General features: G+C 31.6%; 2 protein-coding genes across 4 annotated transcripts; one reads left to right on the forward strand and one right to left on the reverse strand.

The window, feature by feature from the left end:
• Window positions 1-2,858: 2,858 nt before the first annotated feature.
• Window positions 2,859-6,540, reverse strand: LOC132638091 (protein neprosin-like). 2 transcript variants are annotated; one of them, XM_060355073.1, is made up of 9 exons: window positions 6,433-6,540; window positions 6,133-6,297; window positions 5,008-5,100; window positions 4,723-4,917; window positions 4,558-4,611; window positions 3,943-4,098; window positions 3,687-3,740; window positions 3,451-3,591; window positions 2,859-3,319 (listed from the first exon to the last, which is right to left on the reverse strand). In XM_060355073.1, the coding sequence occupies exons 2-9, from the start codon at window positions 6,292-6,294 to the stop codon at window positions 2,939-2,941; spliced, it is 1,236 nt and encodes a 411-aa protein (XP_060211056.1). In that variant the 5' UTR covers window positions 6,295-6,297; window positions 6,433-6,540; the 3' UTR covers window positions 2,859-2,938. The 2 variants fall into 2 exon arrangements, with proteins under 2 accessions (XP_060211056.1, XP_060211058.1); XM_060355075.1 differs by lacking the exon at window positions 4,558-4,611.
• A 2,012-nt stretch (window positions 6,541-8,552) lies between these two features.
• On the forward strand, window positions 8,553-11,594 carry LOC132638092 (protein neprosin-like). 2 transcript variants are annotated; one of them, XM_060355076.1, is made up of 8 exons: window positions 8,553-8,819; window positions 9,410-9,502; window positions 9,590-9,784; window positions 9,895-9,948; window positions 10,049-10,204; window positions 10,367-10,420; window positions 10,550-10,690; window positions 11,041-11,594. In XM_060355076.1, exons 1-8 carry the CDS (start codon window positions 8,637-8,639, stop codon window positions 11,416-11,418), a joined length of 1,254 nt encoding a protein of 417 aa, XP_060211059.1. In that variant the 5' UTR covers window positions 8,553-8,636; the 3' UTR covers window positions 11,419-11,594. The 2 variants fall into 2 exon arrangements, with proteins under 2 accessions (XP_060211059.1, XP_060211060.1); XM_060355077.1 differs by lacking the exon at window positions 10,049-10,204.
• The last annotated feature ends 7,261 nt before the right edge of the window (window positions 11,595-18,855 follow it).

Raw genomic sequence — 18,855 nt, forward strand, 5'->3', positions numbered from 1 at the left:
CAGATTTGAGCTCCTGGGAATGGAAAAAATTCTGTCAGAAATGGGCCCTGTATTGCGCAATCTGGATTTAGACGGGCTGCAATGCGGATACCGGACATCAAGTGGGAAATAAAAAAATAAAAAAAAAACTAAGAACAATATCTGACCAAATAAGATCCTTTAAACACACTAGGAAAAAGACATTCCTTTTGAAACCGACTAAAATAGAAAGTAACACGATTAAATTGAAGTACAAGGAATATTTGTTAGAATATTTTGATTTGAGCCATTGCAGTGTTACATCATCTATATACACGAAATTATTTCTTTTACTCATTTTTATTTTTTGAAATAACATAAGCATTATGTTCTTTTATATACAAAGAAGCATCAACAAAAGTTGGGCTCAAAAAACTCTTTTTTGGCCCCTAAACAAATTCTCCAGGGCAATTTGCAGGATTGTCCTTCGCTGGGGGTGGTCTCTAATTTTTGCCCCTCAAATTGGTGGCCTTTAATTTTTGCCCTTTACTAAAAGCCTCTTGGTTCAGGATTCGAACCCCCGCTCAGTCAAAATTTTAAAAAAAAAAATTGTAAGGCATAAGTTGGGTTTCTAACTCTGGCAAGAAAAAAAAATACTTTGCTGGAATTTCGCGAACCTCTGCCTTAAGGCATAAGTTGGATGCGAATCCCAACTTATGTTTTGCGAATCCCAACTTATGTCTTGCGATTTTTTTTTACTGAGCTTGGGTTCGAACCTAGGACCTTGGGATATTAAGCGAAGGACAAATATTTAAGACCACCCATTTGAGGGGCAAAAAATTAAAGACCACCCCGAAAAAAGGACAATCCACGCAAAAAAAAAAATATTCTCCAACTTAAGGTTAAGTTCACAAATGGCTTGAGCGGTGGTCTTGATTTTTTGGCCCCGCTCAATAACTTTTTTAAAAAAATAGCTTCTGGTTCAGAAAATTCGCTAGACATAACTTTTGTTGCTCATCGGGCATAAGTCGTAGACATAATTTAGTTGGGAGAATGACGTATATATACATAGTAAGAAACTTATTTACGAAACGTGACGATAGTTTTCAGTTTACAAAACATATACGAAATTTTTGCTCAAGGCTTGAAAATTCGCTCAACGTTTCATGTATGAAATGTGTATATCTCGCTCAAGACTTAAAAATTTCTCTCACATTTTTCGTGTATGAAAACTGTATAAAAACGGTATGAAATGTGCATATCTCGCTTAAGGTTTAGAATTTCGCTCACATTTTTCGTGTATAGAAACTGTATAAAATCAGTATAAAATATGTATATAACTATATAAATTTTGTATAACGTTCATGTTAGGTTTTTAGAAATTTAATACAACTACAACAACATTGTATACATCTTTCATACAATATCCATACAAATTTAATACAACTACAACATATAATTTTCACACAAATTCAACATACCATTATCATACAACTTTAATTTAATTTTGAATCTCTCTTCGAAATTTGCAAAAAACATGGTTCGAATCTATATTAGGCTTAGAATTTCACTCACAATTTTGTATACAAAAACTATATAAAATTGGTGTAATAACTAACAATCAAAATTAGAAAGAGCATGGGCAACACCACACATGTACTCTAAAAAGCTTGTCCTTTTTTTTTCTTCTCTCTCTACATATAACAAATCCTCTTCCTTCAGCGTTACAACAATTCCGAAACCCAAATTTGTTGGATTCAAGTTCGATTGAATTAATTGATGATCCAATTCATACAAGAAAATCAATAGATTAATATATTCAGATTCATTGCATGCATTCGTACGTTGGTGGATGTTCATATTTGTGTAGTTTTGTAGGGGTTGGGTGCAGAAAAGGGTCTCAGAAACTTTGAGAAGGGAGTTGTGCTCTTTTTTTTTTTCCCAGATTCGAAACCCAGAAAGAACCGTGAAGAAGGGAAGGGGGCTGCGCTCCTTTTTCCAGATTTGATACAAAATGTAATATACTTGTTATGTTTTGTAAATAAGAAAAATTATTTATATATTTAGTAACAAAGAGTCTCAACTAGGTACTCTATGTCATTTTCCCTTATCAACCTGCTCAAGTGACCACAAGTCATGCCTCATAAGCAAAAGTTTGAACTTATGTCTGATGGGAAACAGATGAAAGCTTTTGTTGTCCATGATACAGTAGCTTAGGATATTTCAAGACAATGAACCCGTACAATTGACCACAAGTTCTTCCTTATAGAAAAAAGCTAGAATCTATGCCTGATGGACAACATAAGCTCTTCCCAACAATTTTGTTCAAGTTAAGTTCATTTTTAAAGATTTTGTTAAGCGGGGACAAAAATATAGACCGAACACCGCACGTCATTTCCTGCCAACTGATTACAACCACGAAATTACACCCAATGACATTGAAAATGGATTGTCTTAAATGTTGACCGCCGCTAATTTTATGGGAAAATCTTCAAGATTAAAATTAAAAGTGTTGTTCATGGGGAATTTTTTATGTTAAACCTGAAATTTTGCCCGTCAAGTAGACATGATCAAAAATTCAGAACCACTTAATTTCAAAGTCATTCTTATAAATCATCCGATTACAACCGGTACCATCGTTACTCTGCATCAGATCTTCAAATTTCAAATGTTTGTTTAGGAGGGTAACATTTTTCAAAAATCAATTAAGACACAAAGGGGGTTGAATTTAATTTTTTAGGTGAAATTACAGGGGGAAAACGTTTATCATTTTATTTTCTAATGACATAAAAATCTCGACTAAAATTAAAAGCTCCTATAGAACTAAAGTTCTTTTTATATTTATTTGCTTACACGAAACAAAAAACAACATGAAAAAAAGAAGGAAAAGTCAGAGCATTGTGACCTGCAGAATTTGCGACTAGCAAAAACTTCATACTATTTGTTGGGACATGGAAAGTAAATATTGTCATAATAGTAATTAACATAATGTCTCGAACCCACCAGGCCCTCCATAAAATACCATATGCTGATACTTTGCACCTCTCCAATGTGGTTCATCCATAATACCATAGTGATTAGGATCTGTAACGCGTACGTTCGTTTTGTCTATATGTACTGTCTGACCTTTATCGTTTAAAACATTAAGTCTCCTACAATAAGCATCATAAGCAGGATCTCCAACAGGAAAACAACTAGATCCCATCGGAGGTTCAGACACACTTGGTGAACTATACGCTACTCCTCCCCACTCCACGTTATTAGCAAAGCTTGTCAGCTTAGTGAAAATCTCTTGAGGCCAAAAACCAATTTGTTCGTTGTTTACGTCATACAGAAGCCACCAGTTTCCATTGGCTAGATCCTTTTAAAAAACAAATGTTATATTACTAGTATTTAGCACCTTTCAAATTCTAATAAGAACAAATGAATTATTTGAATATCAACCAAAAGCATCAAAAATAATTTTGTAAAAGAAAATAGTTAAGGATGTACCCGTTCGATGAACAATGTGATCTCCCATACTTTTTTATCTCCACGTTGTTGAATTGTATCAAAACTCACATCAACGGGGAACTTACTATTAACTATGACAAAACCAGGGCACAACGTATTGAAGCAATGTGTATTGCCAGCCTGTAGTACGCATGAACTCTTTCAATTGATATAAATAGCTAGATTAATTTCACAAACACAAAACGAAAATCATTAAAGTACATTGAACAAAATACCTGAAAATGTATAAAAGATCTAGTCTTAGTATCCCTGTATAGTGTTGGATCCACCTGAAAACATAACATAGAGTTATCAGGATTGAACGGAGCTCATGATAGAGTTTCTAATCTATATCCTTGAGGTCAATATTTAATTATTACTCTATATATCTCCCCTTTTTTTTTTCCCCTATCCCCTAATCTACCTCTTAAAACAAAAAAGCAAGTAAACACGGAAGTAATTAAATTATCAATGAATAAATCGTTAACTTACTCTCCAACCAGCTTGTAAAATGTCTGACCCCTTCTGGATTTTCAATCGACATGCAGTGTGTTGTTGACTTTCAATATGAGGATTCCATAAAGTAGCTGACATTCCAGCTCCAGCAAACTTATTATTTGGATCATATGGAATTTGAACTGTTGCAAGCTGAATATGAAAAATACAATTTTTGTTAACTTATCATTATAATTTTTAAAATTAGCTATTTACATTTGCCGAAAATCCTATTTTCTTTTTGTCCTTTTGGTACAGCAACTTGGGGCCTAGGAGAAATTGGAAAAATGAGAGCCCAAGTGAGAATTCAGTCCTTGCATATCGTAAAACAAGTGAATCAGTCAACCAAAAGTCAATTCCAAAAATTCACTTATTTAACTATTTCTACTTTTCGTTTTTTCCATGCCCAAAATGGCAAATCAAAGACCACGAAAGCACAATTTGATATGCTACGTTAAGAAAATAATCATTAAAAATACAAGAATAACTTGATGATATTAGAAAAGTAAACAAAAAACCATTTTTAATGTTGGTCATTGGATTTTCATCATACAGGGAAAAAAAATGGCAAACCAGAAGGTGGTAAATAATTAATTATTCGTATTTATATACCTTGTATCCCCGCGAGGACATGTAACTTTTTGTTGGCTCACTATTATTGTTAATCTGTGTAGAAACAATAAAACATAGGAATGATCGATTATTCTCGTCTTTTTTTTTCTTTTTCTTTTTCTTTTTTTTCTTTCAAAAGAATGACTTGGGGTAACATTATCTTACATTACTCAATGTGGATTCAAACGCGAAACCTTCTGGCGGTGGAATATGTCTTTGTCTGATAAGATCATCTTTAGTAACTCTTTTAATAGGAACAGTTCCAAAAGGGCAACCGTTTTCCTTTAACCATATGTTTAACGACTTATTAGCCGCTGAGGTATTTGAATTTTGCAACGTCCTAGCTAACGTAGGTTTCATCTGTCCATCAAAAACTTAAATTGTAAGTATCAAACAATGCTAAATTATAATTTAAAAAATGAAAATAAAATGAAAAGAGTAGAGACATGCCTTGGGATGAAAATTGCGATTCCTTAATAACGGATGGTCAAATGCAGGCTGTTTATAGAAATCCACACAATCGTATGTATCCCCATATTTCGTCTGTGTACGAAGCATCGTTAAAAAGTATTATTTGTTACACTAAGTCTAATTGGATCTTGCTCTCCAATATGTGACTTTTGAATAGGTAAAAACTTTTACCCAATAGAAAAGTTTCAAGAGATTATAAACACTAGTCCATCTTTCCCAAAATTTATCCATGTTGATTAAATATCAAAATAGATTTTATCAAAGCAATTGTAATTTCGTTCTTAATTTTCCGTTTTTTCTAGATAAAATGAAGTTAGAAACAATGTAAAAAGTACAGTGACGGACAAAAATTGTAATTTTCAAATATAATATCAAATTTCTAAATTAAAAAAAAAATGGAATGGAAGATGGTTTTTTCTTCTAGAAAAGTAGTATTATCACACTAATACAATAGGGAAAAAGACACAAATGGCCGTTAGGCCATAAATAATCCCATGCGCTGGCCCATCTATTCCCAAACTCAAAAATTAGCCCATAAACTTATGAATACAATGATTTTCGGCCCAAATATATAGGGCAATTTGCACAATTGTTCTTCATACAGACTGGTCTTTAATTTTTGTCCCTCAATTCGCAAGTCTTTAAATTTTTCCCTTCGCTTAAAATGGTGGCCGAAAATATCCCGAGGTTCTGGATTTGAAACATAGTAGAATAAAATAGAAAATGTGTGGAAGGAGAAGGATCGCAAAGCAAACGTGAATACCTTAGGGCCGTTTGTCCATGAGAATTATTCACTAAATAATAATATTTTCGCAACTATTCGGGCAAAGTTACATAGAACCTATGACGACAGACTTTGCCTTATAAGATATATTTTTAGTTATATCTTAAGGCAAAGTTTGCAGCATAAGGCAGACTTTTTGCAAAAGTCTTGTCTTACAATTTTTTTTTCCTGGACTAAGCGGGGCTTCGAACCCAACATCTGGGGGTATTTTCGGCCACCTTTTTAAGCGAAGTAAAAAATTTAAGACTAGCAATTCGAGGGGTAAAAATTAAAGACTAACCAAAAGAAGGACAATCCACGCAAAAAAATGAAATATATACCTTAATTGTTTTGACCGCCGGCTTGTTTAAAAGTTTAAGTTGCTTTTCCATCTCTAAATCCTCTAGTTTGGATAGCTTTATTTCTCCTTGAACTCCGTCATAACTCAAAAGAAAATATAACACCAGCAAAGTTTGTCGAACAATTCTTTGGCGAATCAACATAGTCTGTGGCCATTAAAATAACATATATAGGCATGACTACCTTAATATCTATGTATATACCAAAAAAAAATATACTAATATTTAAATAACAAAACTAATTAACACGACATTGAAGTACTAAACATCAATTGAACTTACTTGATTTACCAGATGTATGAGGATTGAAGAAATTTTTGATCACCTATCAATTTTTCAACTATGTTGAATATGTTATATATAAAGAGGGGTAGACGAGTTCTAAAATGGGCATTATACATGATATTAAATTACTTTAATTTTTGAAAGCAGGATTAACATAATCTAGGAGTGATGAAGTGTTGATTGTTCTCTTCCTTGTATAATCCAAAGACAATCTAGTCATAGATTGCCAGTAAATTTAATCGAATCTACTACGGTCTACACCAAAGGTCAAGACAAACTTTTTGTTTTGCGCGGATTGTCCTTTATATGGACCGGTCTTTAATTTTGTTCCCACAAATCGTCTTTAATTTTTATCCCTGCTTCTCATTTAATAAAAATTTATGGGCAAAAGTATCTTTATTTATGAAACCAGAGATTCTAGGTTCGATTAATTTGATACTTCGAAAGACTTCCAAAATATTAAAGTACTAAAATGTACCTGAAAATTAAAGGAAAGTATTTTTCTTAGTTTTTATATTAGATTTTAAAAAATAATAATTAAACATTTGAAAGTTCTTCTAATTTTCATTTTACTTAAAAAATTTGAGATTAAAGTCTCCGATGATCCAAATTGAGCTTTCATATGTTATTCATTTGTTTTTTTTAAATTGAATTCATATTGGCTAACTTAATTATTTTTTTACCAAAGATATTACAATATTCAATTAATGTCAAAAATATTTGATGCGCAAATATTGTTGTATGATGAAATCAATAAAGTTAACCTACAAATAATTATAAATAATTAAAAGCCATGATATTACAAGAACTTTTTTAGATAATCTTTCAAATTAAGTCACAAAAAAATACTGAAAAGTCCATAGAATTAATTTTTCTTACTTCAAGCTTTCTTTTACCTTCCAAAAGATGCATGTTGAAAAATAACAGTTTTTACCTTTTCTTAATTTAATAAACCATTTTATGAAATCTACATTGTAATAAATTTTTCATGTTAAACGTAACTATTTTATATTTTGCAAAATATTTTAATATTTTTAAAAAAGTAAAAAATATATGTTTTGCAATTGTCTAGTGTTATTATTGTTTGAAAAATAAATTGTATTTTTTTAACTACATTATTTTTTCAAACATTTTCAGAATATATAAAAAAAATATTTTATAGTTACTCTTTTGATATAGTAATAAATTTCATGTTAATAGTGTGCGCACGTAACATTTGATTAATTAACTACTGTACCTTAAAATTCATTTTTTCGATTGAGACAGAGGGACTATAATTTACATTTTTGATACACTTTTGAAGTATTTAGCAATAATATGAGTTATTTCTATTTATTTTCTTAATTTTGAAACTTAATCCAAACTTAAGTGAAATCAATATAAATTTCTTATATTCGCCAGCATGTACGACATAAGATTTTAGGAGAAAATTAAAAGGAAATTACTAAATGGACGAATAAAAAATTAAAATAGCAAATGATAAATGGTAAATAACATCAATAAATAATAAACAACATTATAAGAATAATATTTGATTCAATAATTAAGCATGTATTAAGATAGAATGAATGGCATGATAATTCTTTATTTATAATATATTCTTAAGTAGAAACATAATTTGAAACAAGTTTAATAATATTTCTACATAAATAAAGATTCAAATATGTATGAGTATATATAACATATTAAATTAAAAAAATCTTTTTGAAAATCTTTTGATAAAAGTTTTCATGGATGAATTTGAGCTGCATATCAATCCAACTTTTTATGGGCTGATATGGGTTGAGCTGAATGAGCCAAGTTAATAAATGGGCCGGTCAATAACCAGCCCAAACTTAGACGGATTCGACAGGTCACGTTTTCATGGGCTGAGTTATGAACCATCAATCTTCATCAACAAAAAACATTTGTTGATTCAATTAATTCTACTAAAATATATGTTCAGATTATTATTTTGGATATTAGTTACAAACTAACCATCAACATTTATTAGATAATATTTTTAGATTTTATCAATCGTTCGTAGTTTAGAAGATTACACATAAATTTAATATATTGAATAATAGTCAACTTAGTCTCTTATACATCTCTATATATGTCATAATCGCAAAGGTATCATACCTGCATCTAGCAAATCCAATCCAGTGTTGAGCTTTCATGTTCTATTTTTAAGTTTGATTTTTTTAAAACGCCTAATAAGCATGCCTATAAAAAGAAATGAATTCAGGATGCATCAACGAATTGTACAACAAACTTTGTTGATGCTATATTTTCTTTTGAGTTATAATGGAGCGCAAGGAGATGAAAAGCTATCCAAATTAGAGGAGGTAGAGTTAGAAAAACAACTAAAACTTTTGAATAAGCCAGCGGTCAAAACAGTAAAGGTACTTTTTTTTATTTAGTTGTACTCGTAAGTTGCTAAAGACACTTTATTCTTATTTGATAATATCACTTTTGTAGAAGAAAAACAAAAACAGCAATCCTCTGTCACACGATTTTTGGAATCTTTTGTTGTGCTTGAAAATTGATCAAACTGTCTACATTACGTCTATATATTACCCCTTCGTCTCAATTTATGTGATATTTTTTTAGTCAATCTAAAGAAAAATGACATATTTTTATATTTAGTAATAATTTAGTTTTAAACTTTTCATTTTACACTTAATGAGGTGATTTATAGCCACATAAATATGTGGCTTATTTTAGATCTAATTTCAAAAAAAATTCTTTCATTCTTAAACTTCGTATCCACTCAAACACTTTCACATAAATTTGGAGGAGGAGTAATTGTTTTACATTTTATGTTGCAAATTGGAGACACCCACCTATTTTGACTTTTGAAAGTTAGATTATATATATATATATATATATATATATATATAGTGTCTTCATTTACTAACAATGAGGTTATTTTGTGTTTAATGGTACATTTTGTGTAACTTAGGTTACTTATTATATGTTAATTTATTTACAGACTAAATATGGAGATATATATGATTGTGTGGATTTCTACAAACAACGTGCATTTGATCACCCGTTATTGAAGGACCATAATTTTTATCCAAAGGCATATCTCTACTCTCTTTCCATTTTATTATCATTTTTTTAATAAGGATGATATTGTTGACATGCAATTATATATTTGGTTAAACAGATGAAACCTACTTTATCTAGGATAAAGAAAAATTCAAATTCCTCAACAGTTAGTAGTTCATCGACAATATGGTCAAAAGATGGAGGATGCCCTTTTGGAACAGTTCCTGTTAAGAGAATTACGAAGGATAATCTTATAAGACAAAGACGTATGCCACAGCCAGAAGATGTCACATTCGACACTCAATTTGATGTTGTAAGATAATTTATGCCAATTTACTCCTCCGTCTTGAATAGGTCAAACCTAAATACGAGAATCCATTATTATACAACAAATCTCATATATTGTTGTCATGTCTAATGCAGAGCAACAACAATAGTGAGTTAAAAGGAAGATATATTTCTTCACAAGGATATAAGGTATATGACGATGATTTTTTTATGTTCTCACTTTTTAGTTGTGTTTTCTTGAGGGTTAGTTTATAAGGCGGAAAATATAAAATACATATCTTTTATTCAGATTGCAATAGCTCGAACGCCAAATGAACCAAATAACAGATTTGCGGGAGCTGGAATGGCAACTAGTGTATACAATCCTCATGTTAAAGACGGGCAACATAGTGGTTCTCGACTAAAAATTCAAAAAGGGTCAGATATTTTACAAGTTGGTTGGAGAGTAAGTTTAATATAAACCTTTACATGCAGTTTGTGATTTTATTGTTTCATGGAAGAAGGAGACAGACTAACAATTGAATATTGTACTTTTAAGATGTAAATTAGGAACTTTATTAGTAAACTCAATATTCAATAACCATAACGTCTCCATTTTGTGTTTTAGGTGGATCCAACATTATATGGGGATACTAAAACTAGGCTTTTTATACACTTTCAGGTAACTTATCTTGTGTGCCTTGAAGATTTCCATCTTGATCTAGTTCATGAAACTAGTATATCTCTTAGTTTAGCTATTTACCTCAATTTTCAAGAATTCATGTATGAGATATACCTCTTTTTTTTTTAGGCCGGTAAAACTCATTGCTTCAATACACTATGTCCTGGCTTTGTACAAGTAGATAGTGAGTTTCCTCTTGATAGATCATACCAGAATATGCTTTCACAGCGTGGAGGGAAAACTTGGGATGCCACAATGTACATTGATCGGGTACGTAGGGATGCCACAATCCTTATTACTTTTCTTATTTAGAGTTTTTACACAGTTTATACAAGTATAAGGATTCCCCCCCCCCCCCCCCCCCCCAAAAAAAAAAATTTGCTCATCTGCATAATCTAGCATTACAGAATCTAAAAAAGACTATCAGGTGCTAACTTAACCCTGCCTCCCAAAAGAAAAAAAAAACTTGGCTCCTAGCTGGCTAGCTGATATTTAGCAAACAATACATTCTAAGTAACAGGCTTCCCTTCCTCTTCTTCCATCTCTAATGTTTCATCTGTCTCTTGTTGTTGAGGAGGTACCTGAACTGACATCCACATTACCATTGTTTTTTAAACAAGGATTTAGCCAACGGAAATTGGTGGCTATTAATGACTAGAAGCTTTAACCAAGTTGGTTTCTGGCCGCAAAGGATCTTCACTGACTTGACAAGTTTTGCTACGAATGTTGAATGGGGAGGAGTTGCATATAGTCCACCAGGTGTACCTAAACCTCCCATGGGCTCAAGTTTTTTTCCTATTAAAAACTCCTCTTATGATGGTTATTGTAGCGAAATAACAATTTTAAACGAGAAAGGAAAGACGATCAAAGTAGATGAAACAATCACGCATACCGACAATCCCAGTATGTACCAAGTTTTCGCTGAGCCAATTTGGCATAATTCAGAATGGAGGTATTTTGTTCTTTATGGGGGACCTGGTGAGAGTCCACATGTTTAGTATGAAAGACATTCTTCTAAATCGCTAAAAGGTAGAAGAAAATAGTTCCTACTTTTATGTATACTTTTGAATTTCATGTTGCCTTCCAAACAAATGCAGAAAAAAAAGCATTTCCTTTTATTTTTTAACTATACTGTAACTTTCGATGCAATATATTATCGAATAACTTTCTTGAAACTAAATGGAGCTCTAGCTTACAGTAATTAATTTCACCGTATTTTTGAAAAAAAAACCATAGACATCCTCCATTTTAATTTATTTGTTTTAGTTTGACTGGGCATGAAGTTTAAGAAAATAAAGATTTTTTTTAAAATTTTGTGGTTGTTAACTAAAGATATGTGTAATGTACCAAAATGTCCTTTTATCTTATGATATTAAACATGTCATGTGGAATGTTGAAACTAAAGAATTAGCTGAATTAGGAAGAAACATTCATTTTGAAACGGAATAAAAGGGATAGTAAGAAATAGAGAGAATATTTGTTAAAAAAATTTTATTTCAGCCGTTGTAGTGTTACATCAGCTATATATAGGCGCAAAATTATTTCTTTTTAGTCATTTTTATTTTTTGAAATAATATAGGAATTTTTACTGGGTGTAGCTTCTTCGAAGAGGTAATTATTAATGATAACTACCTTTTAATTTATTTATATTTAGTAGCTACAGTGATTTTATAAATTACCATTCATAGCTACACCAAAATACATAAAGTTGGAGTGGCTGAGGTGGTTATTAGGCGAGACTCTCACCCTGGCCGCCCAGGTTCAAACCTGGTCAACAACATTTCTTTTGTTACATATTTTCCCTAGCTTCTTCTCCTTTTATTTGAGTGTATGACGAAAATACACTCAAAATACAAGGAGAAGAAGCTAAGAAAATATGTAAAGAAAAGTAATGTTGTTGGCTGAGTTCGAACCTGGGCGGGCAAGGGGAGAGTCTTGCCCAAATACATGCGAATACACAAAATACACGCGAAATACAATAATATAAGCATTATATTCTTCGATATACGAAGGAGCATCAATAGAAGTTGGGCTCGAAAGACTCTCTTTTTGGGCCCCTAAAAAAATTCTCTAACTGATTACAACCAGGAATTACACTCAATGACATTGAAAATGAATTGTCTTAAATTTTGACCCCCGCTTATTGTTACAGTCCGCTTTTACGTTCGCGCATAAAAACTTCTCATAACTTTGGCTTTTTATCGTGAACAAACAGAGTCGCAACCTAATTTATTGTATGGAAATTAGGAAACCAATTTAAGATATTTTTGAAAATCTTTTTGTACCAGAGAAAGGGTAAGTGTTAGGTGATTTTCCGAAGAAGATGTTAGGCACCTCGGTATTAAGAATCCACACAATGCAGTTGACCTATAGATCTAACATTTTTATGGCTAAAGAAGTATTCTTGTTTGCAAAATGTGTTTAAAAGAGTTATACGTATAATGTTTGAAAGAAGCTTATTCATGACTAATTAATTTAGAAAAAAACAAGTATATCTTATTTGAAAATGAGCTTTAGGGGTGTTTTACTTTTGAAAATCAATTTTTTTTTGCGGGCTTTGAAACAGCCCAAAAAGTCCACGGAAAACATTAGAACTTCTTTAAGCAATTTCCGGAAAATCATTGTGTTTAGCACTCAAAACCAAATTTTGAAAATTCGTTTTACGGGCTTAAGCCCATTTTTTGGGAAATGGTTTCTTACTTATGAAGGAAGGTCAGTTTACTTCGTTTTGTTTGTTCATAAAAGATTTGAGTCTTGGTAATACTTTAAGAGAATCATTTTTACATGTAATCAGAATGTGTTTTGTCATTTGAAATCCCTTTTGACCCTTTTTTCTGGAAATCATTTTGTTCGTCCTTCAAGCCAATTACATTTGCCAACTTTGAACATTAAGAAAAATGACCATAAGACATTAAATCTTTTGGCGACTACGATTTCCACATTTCCGCTTGAAGATTCAACTAAGTTGAAAAAGAAAAACCAAGTAAAGTGTTAAATTTTTTACAAGTCAAATACATAACAAAATGAAATAGAGTATAAGAGAAGGTTAGCTAATTGGGCTTAGCCCATTTCCACCTCTTCTGGTTCTGCTGCTACTGTTGATCGCTACGGAGCTACCGGATGGGCTGACTCGAGGTAAGATTATGTTGGGCCTGACCCAACATAGAATATGGGATATGAAGAGTCCGTTGGACTCGTGTGAGAGGGTTCATGCATAAAATTAAGGGAAAAAATGGATTAGAAATATGAATTTGACTCTTATCAATATACATACAGAGAGGAGAGTAAATCAAATAAGTAATCATTCGAATTTAGTGAAGATAAACATGCTGTTACGGAGCATTTTGAAGCAGATTTTTTAGAGGACAAAAAGATTCTTCTTCCTTCTTACTCGAGTTATATCCTAAGTTGCCATTAAAGTAATCAAATAGAGTCTCAAAGGCATTCAAGACCATAATTTGCTGGACACTTTATGCTCAAAAGAGAAGCGCAAACACTTTTAACATCTAATTGAAATGTTTCACTTCATAAGATCAACTGAAACAAGCTTAATACCTCTTTCAACTAGATTGCTGGAAATTACGGGGATTTAGCACATAGCTATGCATCTCAATTTTAAACACTTTTAAGAGCTTATTGACAAAGGCTAGAGTTCAACCATAATTACTTTAAAGAACTACAGACAAACATCTCAACCCCATTTTAAGCATACTTTCTTAAGGTAAATGAAGGGAGTACATAATTTATTACTTAACAAGACAAGACAGTAACTGTTCAAGTCATTTAGGATTAGGGCTGGGCATAAATTACCGAAAACCGAATTATCGAACCGAACCGATTATTTCGGTAATTCGGTATTCGGTACGATGTTCGGGAATAAAATTTCAAAATTATGGTATTCGGGTTCGGGATCGGTAAGAGACATTAGTACCGTTCGGTATTCGGTAATTTCCCGAATACCGAATTATTCACTCTAATGTGTTTACTATATTTCTGTACTCCTGGTTGTGACCTTGTGTTGTCCTCCATTTGAATGATTTTCATATCCAGTTGCTGTGGAGATCTTTATCTTTTTCCTCCCGTCCCCTGCCCTTCTTTTTCACTTTGTTTTCCCCTCCGTTCTGCTTGTCCCGAAACTGTGCTTCTTCAATTTGAATACAAAAGCACGTTTCTGTGGTAGAATATGCTTCGTCGTTGAACTTCAAATATGTTGGAATGTAAAGAGTTGTTTAGAAGTATACAAATCTGTTTCAATTATATTGTACCTCAACTTTTGTATACTTTGTTTCCTTAAATGGTAAATCCTGAATACCGTATCGAAATTTACCGAACCGAACCGAACTTTTTCGGTTTGGTATTTGGTATCTACTGTCAATTACCGAATTTTAAATTACCGAATCCGAACTTTAAAAATACCGAACTGAATACCGAACGCCCACCCCTATTTAGGATAGCATTGGAAAGAAAGGGAGAGATCTGGTTTAGGAAAGGAAGAAATTATTGTTTACATCATATTAAGCTTCATCTTATCAGCTATGATACCTCGAGAAAAGTCACGCTATGCAACTCACTGATACATGAAAAATATACCAGTGAATCACATCTTTTAAAGAAAAGCTAACAAAGTCTAATTCAAGTAACATTTTAAAACAAAGGCTATCATGTTTCGAACAAGGAAGGTCTAATTTGAAATTCAAACAGAGGCAAACCAAATCATACTCACTGTTAATATGTCTCAAGAAGGAAGCCAAACTTTTCTGGAAAATCATTTAAACTTAAGAGAACTGTTTCCAAACAAACTTTAACTTGTTTGAGACTCTTGGCGAGAAACAAGAACAAGAAAGGAAAGAACTAACACTAAAATAACATTGACAGATAGTTTGAAAGCCACAGGAATCCAAATACAGAAAAAAGAAATAGTAACAGGAATTAAAATGCTGAAGGTACACAACACTCGAAAATCAGCACTCATTTTAAAACTAAATGCATACTAAGTAAAGGAGGAAATAAAGGAAAATAGCAATGCACTTAGGTATTTATAGTAAGCAAAAGTACAATTCGTAACTTATGAGGAAATATACAATAGAATTGAGTAACGTATAGTGAGTGGTTGCAATATAGTTATAGTTAGTATTAAGTGCACTGAGGGCCAGTTTGTAACAAACGTAATTACTAAATCTGGAACAAATGGATTTTCTTGTGGGAAGAATAGATAACTGAAGAAAAATAAGAGGAGTTGAAACAAAATAAAAAGGAGAATTAAGATTAAATGAGTTTTTGGGCCAATTGCTTGGAAAATTTATTTTACTGCTTGGACACTTTATCTTAATGCAAGTTGATGACAATTACACCTATAAAAGAGAATTTATTTTATTGCATAAATGATCACTATAATCGTTAAATTAATAGCAGTGACTTTTGGGCTTTCTAAACTGAAAAAAAAGTAAAGATGGGTAATTAAGAAATGAATTTTAACTTTTCTAATAAATCATATAGATAGGAAAAATTGAGGAAAATCTCAAAAGATTGAGAAAAAAGATAAATGCTAATGGAGGTCATAGAGAGGTGCCACATCACCTTGTCTATGCCTAACTTTATATTATATATGGATATAGATATGGATATAGATATAGATATAGATATATAGTAGATATTGATAGATTACACTTAGACAAAGACGTGTATAGAATAGCTGAAGAAAAAATAAATTGGGAGACCTTCTGTTATTCAAAAAATCTTTAACTAAATTTGGCGGTCAACTTTTCATACATTAATTATACTACCTCAAAATTAGCACTGGTAGAATTGTGTTTCATTATCGTAGTATGTTGTGGTTTATTCACTGATGCCGTAAATAAAAGTTAGTCCCTCTCAATCGCTATGGGTAAGAATGTTTGAAACCATGAAATCGAGAGAGATCGAACGTGTTCAATTACTTGTAAACTAGTGTAAAGCGCAGTCATAAAAAAGTTCTCATACAAATATAAAGATAAAAAATTTAATAAAAAAATAGAAAAGTACAAAATAAATTGACGATGAGTAGTATAAAAGGTATAAACATTAATTCCTATATTTAATTTAAAATATTTTTTCTACCAAAGAATTAAAATTTTACAATTTAAATACAAAAAAGTAGAATGAACATGCTAATAGAAATTGTAAATCTACTGAAAAGAAAGAAAAAAAAAGGGCATAAAATAAAAGGAGAATAAAGTTGTTGTCATGTGACCTGTAAGTCACAGGTTCGAGCTGTGGAAACATCCTCTCGGAGAAATGCAGGGTAAGACTGCGTACAATAGACTCTTGTGGTTCGGGTCTTCCCCAGACTCCTCCATAACTGGAGCTTAATGCACCGGATTGCCTTTTTTTTTTAAGAGATGATAAGCAAAATTAATATAAAATAGCCAATAAAAAATAAATTATATATTTAGAAATACTATTCAAATGTAAAAACTTATGATGTAATCTATCAATGAATTTTGAACGATATAATCGAAGTTTCCCTTGATAGAAAATGTTGTTGTTGACAGATTAACATTTGAATGTAAGAGGGAAAAACAATTATATCTAGATAATTCAGCATACCAAGCAAACAATTAGCGGATGAGATATGGTAATCTTTTGTACTCACTGCAATCTTTCCCTTCCAACTGCAAAAGAAAAGAAAATAATTCAAACCCAAATGCTCAATATAAGGATATTATATAAATATAATTTCTTATCTTGAACAACATAGCTCCAAAATTATTATAACTGCCATCTCGAAAGTATGATCGTGCTTTGCAAACTTTGTTCCATATCACTTTACATCCAGAAAATTTACTGTAATCAAATTTACTTTGCCTAATTATAACCAAATACAACTCCAACTCCATAAATTCCAAATAATGTGAAACATATTTGGAATCTATGGCCAAACACGCCTACTTAGTAGCACTAAATACAAATGGAAAAACTGGTGATGGTGCCAGTAGGGCATAAAATAACCAATTCCTCAATTATTCTCTTAAGGAAGTGTGAACGAAATACTATAAAACAAAGTAAAATGAGTAATTCTTCATAATACTACAACCTATGGAGCAAATACTTGTAAAGATTACAAAATTTGTTCATAAAATGAAAAAACCTAACGAAGCAAAAATTGAAATTGATCCAAAAACAAGCATACTTACATGTCTTTAACGGTTGAAGTGTCATTAAAAAGATAGACCGAAAATTGGAAAGACCTGAACGCCCCTTCCTCAATTGCTCCATCAAACACTCTTGTCATGTAGGGGGAAACTTCCAACTTTACTTTAAACTGCATATGCAGTTGAAAAAAACTTGCTACGATGTCTCATTTCTCTGTTGGGAATATGAATACATAGTGGTAGTAATTTTCTAGTCTGGACTCACGAGCATGTTTAATAGATGAAAAGGACATGAAAAGGGGTAAAAAAAAGATTCATAAAAGGCTTCCACTAAAACATGAGGAGACACAATTCTGCCAGAGAAAAAGTAATTAAAACGTTACTCCCTCCGGATTAAAAAAAAAAAAAGAGTCCACTTAAACATTTGCACACCCTTTAAGAAAATACTAACTCTCAGACAAAAATAGGTGATTTGACTAAACTACCCTTAATTAAATAGGTATTAAGATTTGATCATATAACACTTAATAGGGTCAAATCTGAAAAAACAAGGTTAATTTTTTCTTGATTTGATAAGTGGACACTTTTTTGACCCAAGAAAAAAAGGCTAAATGAACATTTTTTTTTATCCGAAGGGAGTACAAACGTACAGAAGATGAGGTAGAGACGCGGTGTAATTAATAGGTATTAATAATTGATTTTTAATTCTCAATATAACACATAAATACGAAAAATAAGGTCAAAACCCAAAAATCCGAGAAAAAAGAAAAATGGCTATTCTGATTGATAAGAGGTGCCACATCAGATTTTTATTTCCCCACTTTACTCTATATATAGATAGATAGATACTCTATGGATCTGGTTTATTTAAAGTTTTAAAAAAAAATGAAGTACCGTCCTATTATTCAATGGAAGTAAAGAACACGTGCTGAAAGACAATTTCTCAGTCTTCTGATTTGGAAGAAAATTCCGGATTAAAATTAACCACAATGGCATTTATTAGGGCATTTTTAATACTTTAAGCAAAGAATGATTCTAGAATTTTATTTGTTTCCCATTATGGAGAAAGACAAACCTATGTCATAAAGGAGCTTATAAGATTTATGAAATAATACTCAACTATAGAAAGCATTTTGGACTAGAATAGACATATTGATCATGCGCAAATTAAGGCACTTAGTTAATGTTGCCTCGTTGAATAATTATTTTAGAATTGTTAGTATGACTACTCTGTTTTCTTATAGAAAAATAATAAAGCACCATTAGAATTTATATATTATCCATTACCGTAACATGTTTATCAGA

Source organism: Lycium barbarum, chromosome 4, assembly GCF_019175385.1.
Source record: "Lycium barbarum isolate Lr01 chromosome 4, ASM1917538v2, whole genome shotgun sequence".
Classification (NCBI taxonomy): Eukaryota; Viridiplantae; Streptophyta; class Magnoliopsida; order Solanales; family Solanaceae; genus Lycium; species Lycium barbarum.

Bases quoted from the DNA above. Each gene is read 5' to 3' on its own strand.
- LOC132638091 (XM_060355073.1), bottom strand. From the start codon at position 6,294: ATGTTGATTCGCCAAAGAATTGTTCGACAAACTTTGCTGGTGTTATAT. The intron at 4,099-4,557 runs GTATATAAATAC...TTTCATATTCAG, and splicing joins TGTCCTCGCGGGGATACAAG to CTTGCAACAGTTCAAATTCC. The intron at 3,320-3,450 runs GTACATCCTTAA...GTTTTTTAAAAG, and splicing joins TCACATTGTTCATCGAACGG to GATCTAGCCAATGGAAACTG.
- LOC132638092 (XM_060355076.1), top strand. From the start codon at position 8,637: ATGCCTATAAAAAGAAATGAATTCAGGATGCATCAACGAATTGTACAA. The intron at 9,785-9,894 runs GTAAGATAATTT...TGTCTAATGCAG, and splicing joins TCGACACTCAATTTGATGTT to AGCAACAACAATAGTGAGTT. The intron at 10,691-11,040 runs GTACGTAGGGAT...TTTTTAAACAAG, and splicing joins CCACAATGTACATTGATCGG to GATTTAGCCAACGGAAATTG.